At 35.5% G+C, this 13,140-nt stretch overlaps 1 protein-coding gene across 1 annotated transcript in view; it reads right to left on the bottom strand.

Moving 5' to 3' along the window:
- RABEP1 (rabaptin, RAB GTPase binding effector protein 1) overlaps positions 1 to 13,140 on the bottom strand; it is a 136,819-nt gene that overhangs the window by 48,805 nt on the left and 74,874 nt on the right. Inside the window, exon 3 of the mRNA XM_037808317.1 lies at positions 788 to 991. Coding sequence (XP_037664245.1) covers positions 788 to 991 — 204 coding nt within the window. The remainder of the gene's footprint in view (positions 1 to 787; positions 992 to 13,140) is intronic.

Raw genomic sequence — 13,140 nt, 5'->3', positions numbered from 1 at the left:
CGTCATTCAGAAATATGGAGAGTATTTAAGAACTAGTGCCAACAGGAGATGAAAAATAAACTAGTAATTTTTCTTTAGACCACGGGTCAGAAGCTGGCAGCCCATAAAGCCTATTCTAGCCTAGAGGCCATTCTATCCCAAAGACTGCAGTATTTTTTAAATACTTGAATATTTCACAAAAAAGTCCAAAATTCTTTTCAAATCTAGATGATATGGCAACTCTGGACAGGAAGGGTAATAAGTGGCTGGAGCTAAGAAGTGTTAGTAACTTCACCCTTTGCACAGGCACTCTCTGTGGTTCAGCACACTCCCTGTACACATAACGGCGTTGTTCACTGACATTACTTGCCAGTGAACAAAGCTGTTCTAAGTAACATGTCTAAGTTTCATGAGTCTTTCATGTTCAAGTCTTTCATGTCCTAAGTAACATGAAAGACTTGGTTCCCCACAGACTCCCACAAGAAAATTCATTTTTGACCCGATTTAAGCAATATGATGAACTACAGTCCACATTTAATGAAATACCTCTGTAACACTCTCATTATAACTGTCCATTATTAAATCTGTTACAGATACAGATGATATACCCAGTTACAGTATCCCTGGCTTCCCTTTTTTCATGAAGATGACAGTACATCTTGAAGAAGATAGTACATAAAGGCATAAATGAAACTTAGGTTATATTTTAAGACCCTATGAAAACGTTCTCAATTATCACCCTCAATTATCTTAGAAAAGATAAAACAGCTATAAAATTCAACAGGGATTCAACTTTCTTTGCCTTCACCTTTCATAACAGCCTGAAGTGAGGCAACTTCCTCTCTCCACTGTCTTTTCACTTCATCTATAGCTTCTTGCTTGGTATTTTCAGAGACTGTGGCAATGGCCTTGATATTCTCCATCTCTGCTTGGGCTTCCCACAGCTGTGTCCGAAGGTATCCCAAATCATCCTGTGCAGCTTGTAACACTGCATTTTGCCTCTTCAGATCCTCTGGAAAAAAAGTAAAAGACTTTCCATTAATGAGGAGTATACTTTTATCCTACTGATATTCCAATGGAGAAATTAAGCTTTACATTTAAAAATGTTAACTTAGAAAATGACATCATTTTAATAGAGCTAACATTTAAGGTATGCTGGGTATTACAAGTCAATAAATAATTAACTACCTACCTAATAATAAACCAATTAGGGCCATAGTTTTACAGCTAAATTTAGGGTCTTCTACTCACTGATTAAGTAATCTGGGTCAAGTTATTTAGCCTCTCTGGACTCAGTTACCACATATGCAATAAAGCTGTTTAATGACAAAATAATTTACTGAAAATAATCAGTACAGTGCCTGTCACAAAGTAAACATCTAAGAAACTGTTAAAAAAAGGTGGGGGGAGGGTACAAGGTCATTACTAGATTCAGTAACTTTTTAAATATAGGAGTAATTTCTCAGCTCTCAGTATCTCTTATAAAAACTAAGTTGATTAACAAGTTGGAGGAAAAAAAGAGAAAAAAAAAAGAACAAAAATTTAAGTTGATTGGGTAGGCCTACTACATGATTTAAACCTAGATAGAACAAATGTTAAGCCAAACTGCCTTCCAAAAAAGATAAGCCTACCAGTGGTACATAGGCTGTGCCTATTTTCTCACTCCCTTACCGAAAGTCACTATTAACCATCTTTTAAAAATTCTTCTCAACAAACATCATGGGTAGAAAATGGTCATCATTTTAATCTACATTTCCCTGATTAATATGATGTTGAGTATCTTTTTTTTTTTTAATAAACTTATTTGTGGTTTTTATTTCCTGTTTGGTGATATCCTTTCCCCAGGTTTCCAGTAAATTCTGTTTTCCTTCTGATTTGGAAGAGTATTTTATGTATCCTGGACATTAACCCTGTCTTCTCTTAGAAAACTTCCCACTCTGCTGCTATCTGTCTCAGCTTTTTAAAATATATTTTTACCATATAAAAGGTAGGTGCCAGTTTGAATGTATTATGTCCCCCCAAACGCCATTATCTTTGATGTAATCTTGTGTGGGCAGACTATCAGTGTTAATTAGATTGTAATTCTTTGAGTGTTTCCATGGAGATGTGCCCCACCCAACTGTGGGTGATGACTCTGATTGGATAATTTCCATGGAGGCGTTGGCCCACCCATTGGGTGGGTCTGAATTAAATTACTGGCACACTATATAAGATCAGACAGAAGGAGCAAGCTTGCTACAGCCAAGAGAGACACTTTGAAGAAAGCACAGGAGCTGCAGATGAGAGACAGTTTGAAGACGGCCGTTGAAAGCAGACTCTTGCTCCGGAGAAGCTGAGAGAGGACAAATATCCCAAGTGCAACTAAGAGTGACATTTTGGAGGAACTGCAGCCTAGAGAGGAACGTCCTGGGAGGAGGACATTTTGAAACCAGAACTTTGGAGCAGATGCCAGCCACATGCCTTCCCAGCTAACAGAGGTTTTCTGGACACCACTGGCCATTCTCCAGTGAAAGTACCCAATTGCTGATGTGCTACCTTGGACACTTTATGGCCTTAAGACTAACTGTGTAACCAAATAAACCCCCATTTATAAAAGCCAATCCATCTCTGGTGTTTTGCATTCCAGCAGCATTAGCAAACTAGAACAAAGTATAAGACTTATGCAGAAAACCATTCATCTTCACAAAGTGATCTATTTCTGCTACAGAGTGCAAGAACTAAGCCAACTGGCCAAAAAAAGAAAAATTTGATTTAACATCTAGTTCTACTACTAAACAGCTGTATGACTTTAGAGGAATCAGTCACAATACCCTGAAGCCTCAGTTTCCTCACCAGGAAAATATCAATAAATTCTCTGCATAAATGTCTGAGTACTTGTAAAAATCAAATAGATTATATCAATTAAAGAACTTTTAAAAGGTGTGAAGCCAATCATTAATACCAAATAATCACAGGAATCAGAAACATGGTAAGTAAGCTAAGTCAAGGAGAAAATCCTAGTCATGCTAATTTTAAGTAGTCATGTAGAAAAGAAAGCTTTACTCTCTCAAAATCAACTTCACATCATTTTTTTCATCACCATTAAAATATTTTGAAACTCTAGCCCGAGAGAGTCTTAACATTAATTGAAGAAAGTAATTATCCACAATATCTTAAAGGAAAGACAGATTCCTAAGAAATCCTGGTAGCCATGTGCCTGGGATGATCCAGAAACCAGGTAAAGACATACGCATGTGAAACCATAAGGGAAAAGTGTGTGTGAGGATGTGTGTGTGTGTGTGTGTGTGTGTGTGTGTTCATCTGCATAAACTCTACATTATGAGCATTAAATTGTCTTGTAGAAAGTGGAAAAAACAGCTTTATTTCTGGGAAATTTTATTCATTTTCCAGAACTACAATTTCATCAAAGCTCAAATTTATACACTAAACACCTCCACGTGATAGTTCTGCTACTTTTGATTTATTAGAAATTACCCAGAACTAGTCACTCCTATGTTATCACTACGGACAACCAAAAAAAAAGGAAGAAAGTAAATAAATGCCAAACCTGAACAATCATCTTTGGCATGTTTCTACACAGAGTTAAAAGCAGCACAGAGAGACTGGAAAAAGACAGGGTCAAGTTTTATCCTGACTTACCTTTATATATACACACATATATATATACATATATATAGTTTAAAATGTTAGAAAAATATAACTTGTTGCAAAGCATTTCAATGGTAGAAGTTATTATTAAAGAATATTTTTTTATTTTATGTTCTTATATATATAATTATGACTTTCAAACATACTAAAAAGTTGAGTATATTGTCCAAAAATCCTTCAAACACTAATGACCAAGATTCACCAATTTTTAAGATTTTGCCATATCTGTTTCAACCATCCTTTAATTTGCTGAGGTATTTTAAAGTAAGCCCTAGAAATAATAATACATATTACATCATTTAACATACTTCATATGCATCTCTTAAAAAATGGGCATGTTCTTACACAAACACAGTACCATTATCACACCTAACAAAATTTGCAATTGCTTGACATACTCTGATACCCAATCTGTAGTCAAATTTCCCCAAATGTCACAACAGTCTTTCACAAGATGTTTGCTTGAATTACTATCCAAACATAACTCAGACATTTCATTAGGTTATATTAATGCTTTATAAGATATTTCAAACACAGACAAATACAAAGAATTCTGTAATAGACACCAATATCCTTATCACCCAACTTCACCAACTTTAAATATTTTGCTCTGCTTCATATTTCTTTGTAAACATTACAAATACACTACCTTCCTCAGAATAACTACTATCAAGAGTTTATCATTACTATGTATATCCTGTACCTTTACTCTATTTTGCAGATTGCTAAACCTTTTCTAAATGCTCTCATAATATAGTATTCTTCTATAATTATCTCTTTTCCCTCAATGTTGTTTTTGAGATTGTTGATACATCTAACTAGTTCATTCACTGTAATTGGAATACCACAATACCAACACACCATTACTCATCTAATCTCGAGGGATATTCAGATGTGAGAGGAGGTAGGAATCTAACTTTTCTATGTAGATTGTCATACAGTTCTGTACCCATTGTTCTAGTCTTTTCCCATTTTTATAATGCCATCTTTATAATGCATCAAATTTCCACATATATGAAGGTTTCAGAACTTCTATTCTCTAAAAATGGAATGTTTGTCTATCCTCATGCCAATACTACAGTCTAAAGTGACACAGCTTTCTAATAACTTTTGATATTTGGTAGGCAAAGTCTCCCCTTTCTTAAAAATTATCATGGCCATCTTTTAAATTAAACATATTACTGAAAATCATAAAATACACGAGAAGATAAAATTGTATAACAAAGTTTCATGTGCCCACCACCCAGCTCCAGCAGCCATTAACCCACAGCCAATCCTGCCTCATGCAACCCTATATGCTTCCCCACATCACGTTATTTTGAGACAAATTGCAAAAATATCATTTTTAGTAACTTCCTTATTGAGATATAATTCATATGCCAAACAATTCACCCATTTAAAGTACACAATTCAATGTTTTTTTCAGTATATTCAGTCATGCAACCATCCACACAGTCGATTTTTGAATCCCAGAAAGAAACACCACTCCTTTTACCTATTATCCCCCAGCCTCTCTAGCTCTCCCACCCCAGAGCCTTAGACAACCACTAACCAGATTTGCCCATTCCGGACATTTTATATAAATGGAATCACACAATAAGTGGTCTTTTGTGACTGCTTTGTTTACTTAGCATAATGTTCTCAAGCTCCATTCATGTTGTAGCATGTATCACTACTTCATTCCATCTTATATGCATATACCATACATTTTGTTTATCCACCAGTTGAGGGACAGTCAGGTTGTTTCCACTTTTGGCCACTATGAATCATGCCTCTATGGAAATTGGTGTAGAAGTTATATATGAGCATATGTTTTCATTTCTCTTGGTTATACCCAAGAAGAGTGGAATTGCTGGGTCAAGTGATAACTCTAGGTGTTTAGTTCTTTGAGGAGTACCAGACTGTTTTCCAAAGAAGCTGCATTACTTTACATTTCCCCCAGCAGTATATGAGTATTCCTGTTTCTCCACTTCTCACCAATTCTTATTGGTATTCGTCTTTTTTATTTTAGCCATCCAAGTGGGTGTGAAGTGGTATCTCATTCTGATTCTGATTTGCATTTCCCTGATGGCTAATGATGTTGGGATTTTTCATGTGCTCCTCGGCCATTTGTGTATCTTCTTTTGACATACATCTATGATAATCATTACCTATTTTTAATTAAGTTGCCATATTCTAATTGAGCTGTAAGAGTTCCTTACATATTCTAGATAAAAGTCCCTATCAGGTATATTATTTGCAAAATTTGCTTTCTTATTAGGGTGCTTTGAAGCACAAGAGTTTTTAATTTTGACAAAAACTAACTTATCTAAGTTTTCTTTAGCTGTTTGTACTTTTGGTGTCATATCTAAGAAACCATGCCCTAATCCAAGATCATGAGAACTTAAGCCTATGTTTTGTTCTAAAAGTTTTATAGTTTTAGCTCTTAACATTTAGGTTTCTGATACATTTTGAGTTAATTTTTGTAGAGGGTAGGGGTTCAACTTCATTCTACTGCATGTGGATAACAAGTTGTCCCAGCACCATTTGTTGTAAAGATCATTCTTTCCCAAAATTGTTTTGACACCTTGTCAAAAATTTAACTGACAGTACATATAAGGGTCTATCTCTGGACTCTCAATTCTACTTTACTGATCTACATGTCTGCCCTTATACCTGTTATTACTATGTCTTGATTCCTGTAGCTTTGTTGTTAAGTTTTGAAATGAAGAAATATGAGTCCCCAAGTTTGGCCTTTTTTTTGTTTTGTTTTGTTTTTCAGACTGTCAATTCTGGGTCCCTACAATCTCCACATAAATTTTAGGATCAGTTTATCAATTTCTACAAAGCAGCCAGCTAAAACTCTGTGAGACTGCAATGAATCTGTAGATCAATTTGGGGAGTATTCCCACCCTAACAATACTAAATCTTCCAATCCATGAACACTGGAAATCTTTCCATTTCTTTAGGTCTTCTTTAATTTCTTTCAATAATGTTTTGTAGAATTTAGAGTACAAACCTTATATTTCTTTTGCTAAATCTATTTGTAAGTACTTTACTCTTTTTGATGCTATTGTAAATGGAGCTGTTCTGTTAATTTCATTTTCAGATTAACTGCAATTGTTTAGAAATACAATTGATTCTTGTATATTAATTATGTAACAAGGCTAAACTCACATATTAGTTCAAATAGTTTTTAGTGGATTCCTTAAAATTTTCTATATACAAGATCATATCATTTGAGACTAGAGAGAATTTTACTTCTTCCTTTTTAGACTGGATGCCTTTTATTTAGTTTTCCTGCCTACTGGCCCAGGCTATAACCTCCAGTCCCATGTTGAACAGAAGTGATGAGAGCAGACATTGTCCTATTTCTGACCTTGGAAGAAAAGCATTCAATCTTTAATCATGAAGTAAGTTAGTTGTGGATTTTTTGTAGATGTCTTAATATTAGGTTGGCAAAAGTCCCTTCTACTCCTTTTTTGCATGTTTTTAACATGAGTGCTTTAACATGTTGGATTTTGTCAAATATTTTTTCTACATCTGTTGTGAAAATCATGTTTGTTAGGTTCGGAGCCGTTCAAGAATTCACACAATGCAGCGAGTCAAAGTTTAAGTATAAAGTTTAAGATTTATTAGAGAAAGCAAGCAGGTGGAAGCCAGCAGAAAAGAAGGAAAAGATAATGGCTCCCGCTCTCTATCTGAGAGCAGCATTCTTTAATGAAAAAAGGAACCCACGTTGGGTAGGGTGTCTGCTGTGATGTTCTGTGCCTCGACTGGGTGAGTGCCTATTTAGTTTTGGGCTGATTGGTTGGTAGAATTCTGAGACAATATTCTTTTTAAGAAAGCAGCTGCATTATCTAACTGGGGAGAGCAGGCCTTTTTGGTTGGTTGTTTTTCTGGGTGTTATCTGACCTTGCCTTACCCGCCTTGGAGATGGTGCTGCGACTGAGACAGCCTTGACTAGCTTTGAACAGCTTCATTCTTTAGTTTATGGGGCACCTGTTTTCTGTGAGCTGCGGGGCCCCGGGGTTCAAAACTCCTTCTACATGTCAGTTTCTTCTTCTGGGATTTGGTTTTTTATTCTATTAATATGGTGTATTACCTTGATTGATTTTCAGACGTTAAAAACACCTTTCCTGGGATAAATTCCACTTGGTCATGGTATATAATTTCTTTTACGTGTTGCTTAATTCAGTTTGCTAATATTCGGTTAAGGGATATGGATCTGCAGTTTTCTTTTTTGTAATGACTTTGTTAGTTTTGGTCTGAGTGTAAATAATAGTCTCAAGAGTGAGTTGGGAAGTGCCCCTTCCTGTCTACTTTTTGGAAGAATATGTGAAGGACTGGCGTTAACTCTTCTTTAAACATTAGTAGAATTCACCACTCTCTCTCTCTCTCCCATTTTACTACATCAATCTCTATTTGTTATAGGTCTAATCAGATTTTCTATTTCTTCTTGTGTCTGTTTCAGTAGTTTGTATCTTTCTAAAATGTGTCCATTTCATCTGATATAACCTAAATTATCTAATTTATAGGCTTACAGTTGTTCATAGTATTCCCTCATAATCCTTTTTATTTTTGTTAGGTCAGTAGTAATGTCCTCTGCTTTCATGTCTAGGTCAGTCTAGCTAAAAGTCTGTCAAATTTGTGGATCTTCACAAAGAATCACCTTTTGATTCCATGATTTTTGTTTTTTCCTGTTTTTCATTTCATTAATTTCTGTTCTTATCTTCATTACTTCCTTCCTTCTACTTTCTTTTGCCCTTCTTTTTCCAGTGTTTTCAAGTGGCAGGTTATGTAACTGACTTGAGATCTTTCTTTTTTTCTAATATAAATGTTTACAGCTATAAATTTCCCATTAAGCACTGTTCTTGCTGCATCCCATAAATGTTGGTATGTTGTCTCTTTCATTTTCATTCAATTCAATATATTTTCTAATTTCCCTTGTGATTTCTTCTAGTATGCCTTCTCTTTCTCTCAGATTTTGCTTCATGTATTTCAGGATTCTGATATTAGGTGCACATGTTTTTAATTGTTATATCTGTCTGATGGATTGTCCCTTTTATCATTATAAAATGTCTGTCTTCAATGCTAGTAACCCTTTTTACTTAGAGTCTATTTTGATTGATATTGGTATGGTCATTCCAGCATTCTTATGGTTGTTAGTTCCAAGATAAATTGTTTTTCAACCTTTTTGCTTTCAGTCTATTTGTATCTTTGAATCTAATGTGTCCTCTATAGATACCATATATTTCAATCTTTTTTCATTTTTTTAAATCCAATCTGAAACTGTCTTTTCATTGGATTGTTTAACCCATGTACATTTAATATTATTATTGATACAATAGGATTTAAGTCTCGGATTTTAATTTTTGTTAACTATATGTCTTATGTTGCTTATGTTCCTCTATTCCCCCTTTACTGCTTTCTTTTCCATTAAATGACTATTTTCTAATGCAACAATTCATTCCTTTAATGACTGTTTTACTAACTCCTTTGGATGTTATTCCCTTAGTGGTTGCTCTGGGGCTTGCCATATACGTCTTAACTTATTAGAATCTGCTTCAAATTTGTGCCAATTTAATTCCAGTGAGATACGGAAACATTACTCCCATATATCTCTATTCCCTTTACCCCTTTTTTATGCTTTTGTGATATACTTTATATCTATGTTATAAATCCGATACATTGTTATAATTATTACCTTACATAATTTACGTCCTTTAAAGAGGCTGAGAGAAGAAAAGAGAGAAAATATATATTTATAGCTTGTTATATTAACCTTCTTATTTACCACTTCTGGTTCTCTTCATTTGTTCCTTTGGAGTTACCAACTGTAACTGGTATCAATCCCTTAATCCAATACAGCTTTGGTCCTGCTCACCTCCTTTATACTATTACTGGCAAAAATATTACATTTCCATATATTATAGGCCTAATAACATAAAACATATTAATTTATTATTCCAGTTGCTCTTTAATTCAGAAGAAATATGCACTTATACTGCCTGTTATACCTACACAATTGTTATTTTTTTTGTTTTTTTCCCCATGTGAATTCAAATTACTGTCTGGGGTCACCTGCTTTGTACTGAAGAACTTTCTTTAGTATTTCTTGTAAGACAGATCTTTAGCAACTAACTCTCAGTTTTGGATTGTCTGGGGATGTCTTTATTTTTCATGGAAGTATGGATTAGTGTTTTCATGAACTTTGGGAAGTTTTCAGTCATTATTTCTTCATTTTTTTTTTCTGCCTCTTTCTCCTCTCCTGTCACTCCCATTATGCATATGTTGATGCACTTACTGGTGTCCCACATTTTTCTAAGGATCTATTCATTTTCCTTCATTCTTTTTTCTCTCTATTCTTCAGATTACATTATCACTAGTGACTACTGTCATGTTCACTAATTCTTTCTTCTGGCAGTTCAAATCTACTGTTGAGCCCCTCCAAAGAATTTATTTTAGTGTACTGCTCAACTCCAGAACTTCATTTGGTCCTTTTATAAAATCTCTGTCTCTTCATTGATATTCTCTATTTGATGAGACATTGTCATATCCTTCCTTGGTTCCTTAAGCGTAAGTTTCTTCAGTTCTCAGAACGTATTTTGAAGTCTTTGTCTGTTAAATCAAACATCAGATCACTCTCACAGGCAGTTCCCACTGCACATTTTTCTCCTATTCATGGATCACATTTTCCTGTTTCTTTCCATATCTTGTTTAGTTGTTGTTGAAACCTGGTCATTTTAGGGTAATATATTGTAGCAACTCTGGATTCTACAGAGTGCAGCCCCTCAACCTCAGGCTTGTTATTTTTGCTTGCTCATTTATTTGTTTAGTGACTGGCTGAATTGTTTTAGTAAAAGTCTATTTCTTCACACACAGCTCACCTCCCGAAGTGTAAAGCCTCTGATGTTGCTCCTTGGAGGGCACAGTCTTGATCATGTCCAGTCACCCTGGGAAGAAAGCTATTTTAGCAGGGCTCTCTTCACTTATCTCTTTCCCTGACCCCAACCAACTGTAAAACTCAACTGACTGCTGGCTGTTTTCCTCTGTCTTTTCCAACAAATACCTTGGGGGCATAAACAGCTCCACAGAATGATAGAAATAAATTTGGGCTCCTCTGCAGGGATAGGTCTTGAGTTTACTATTTGTGGTCTGCTCTGTACTCAGGAAAGCTATTCTTAAATGTCTCCTTCTTTCATTCTCTCTGGTAAAATCACAGGCCTATGGTTTAGCTTATATGTCTAATGAAGCTACTAGTCTCCTCTTAATTGCCTTCCACCAAAACCTCCATTGTTTTAAAGAGCACTCTGAGGCCTGAACTTCCCATACTGTTTCAATTAAAGTCAGCTCCTCTGGGAGTTCAGATCAGCTCTCTATTTTACTGGCTCTCTACTCATGGGCAAAACCTCTAAGGCCAGGGCTCTGGAGCTGGGGTCGGGGCAGCACTGCTCTTCTCTCTGAATTACACACCTGCTTTAGGATCAGGGCACTGAATGTGGGACAGGGTGTAGCTGTCTCTAGTCTTCTTGGCTGTTAGGGACCCAGTGTTCTCAGGGCACTGCCCAGGGTAAACCTCCTGTCCCAACAGTGAGGGCCCAGTGGAAGAAAGGAGCTCCCAGCCTCTTGGCCACCATCACCCAATATTTAGCCTCTTTCCAACAAGTAGCAGGGAGACTGGGGGCTCTCCCAAGATATCTCAGCCCTTGACTGGGGATGGAGGGGAGCAGGAGCCCTGTGTTCTTGGCTGCACCCACCTGGAGTAGAGTTTCTGTAACACTCAGCTGTGAGTGGGGAGGGAGGGAGACAGTTGAAGTTCAAATATCACAAACTCTCATTCTTCTTAATGAATTTTAGATTTTCTTGAAGAACAGTGTCTTCATTTACTGTATGCCTTAGGATCATTTCCATCGACTTTAAATGGTTGTTTGACTAAATAATTTTCACCAATTTTTCTGGGGAGTGAGTCCACAGAGCTCCTCACATTGCCAGTTACAGAAATGGAACCCTCAGACATCTGATTTTAACTACAAATATTTCAGTTTGTATCTCTTGACAGATAAGGACCATTTTAAAAGACAACCACAATACCATTATCCTACCTGGAAAAAAAGTGAACAATACATTAATATTATCAAATCCATTCAGTATTGAAATTTCCAGTTGTTTCACGTAATTTTTTTTTAATAGTTCAGCTTTACCAATCAGAATCCAAATAAAGTACACACACTGCAGTTAGGCAATATATACTTTAAATATTTTTTTAATATATAGATATCCCCTCCATCTCTTTTTTTTTCTTGCAATTTGTTGAGGAAACTGGTAGTCTGGTAAAGTTTCTCACAGCCTTCATTTTGCTAATTGCATACCTATAGCATAGTTGAACCCGTTCCCTTGTTCTTCCTATTTCCTATAAATTGGTGGTTCAATGTAGTGGGCCACCATATTCTTCACTCTCCTCTTCCTTGTAATATTGAAGACAGTTCACAAGATCTGTGGGAAAAACTACTGAGGTTTTTTTAATTGTAACTGAACTGAATTTACAGATTAACTTGGGAGACTTAGCATCTTTATGATACTGAGCCTTTCCATCTATGAATATAGTATTTTAGCCCATTTATTCAGGTTTTAAGTCCTTCAATACTGTTTTATTATTACTTTTTATTAAGATTTTCAAATTAGAGAAGTTGTAGGTTTACAGAAAAGTAATATAAAAAAATACAGCATTCCCATACATCCCCCGATTGTTGACGCTTTGCATTAATGTAGTACCTTTGTTACAATTACGAAAGAATATTAAAATTGTACTATTAACTATAGTCTACAGTTTACTACATTAGGTGTATTTTTTCCCATATACCATCCTATTTTTAGCACCTTGTATTAGTGTGGTACAATTTATGAAAAAACATTTTTATACATGTACTATTAATTCCAGTCCATCTTTTGCAATAGGGTTCACTGTGTTATATAGTCCTGTTTTATCGTCTAGCAACATATATACAACCTAAAATTTCCCCTTTTAAACCATATTCACATATATAATTCAGTGCTGTTAATTACACTCACAATAATGTGCTATCACTACCATCCATTTCCGAAACTATACAATCAACATAAATAGAAATTCTATACAAAATAGGCATTAACACCCTATTCTCTACCCCCAACCCAGGCCCTGGTAACCTATATTCTAAATTATAACTCTATGAGTTTGCTTATCCTAATTATGTATCAATGAGATCATACAATATTTGTCCTTTTGTATCTGGCTTATTTCACTCAACATAATGTCTTCAAAGTTAATCAGTGTTACTGCAGGTATCAGGACTTCATTCCTTTTTACAGCTGAATAATATTCCATTGTACGTATAGACCACATTTTGCTTACCCATTCATCATTATGGACTTTTGGGTTGCTTCCATCTTTTGGCAACTGTGAATAATGTGCTACGAACATCAGTGTGCAAATATCTGAGCATCTGCTTTCAATTCTTTTTGAGTATATACCCAGCAGAGGGATCGCCAGGT

Source organism: Choloepus didactylus, chromosome 18 (genome assembly GCF_015220235.1).
Source record: "Choloepus didactylus isolate mChoDid1 chromosome 18, mChoDid1.pri, whole genome shotgun sequence".
Classification (NCBI taxonomy): domain Eukaryota; kingdom Metazoa; phylum Chordata; class Mammalia; order Pilosa; family Megalonychidae; genus Choloepus; species Choloepus didactylus.
Note: the sequence above shows the minus strand (reverse complement) of the source record. Positions and strands in the feature narration are given on the sequence as shown.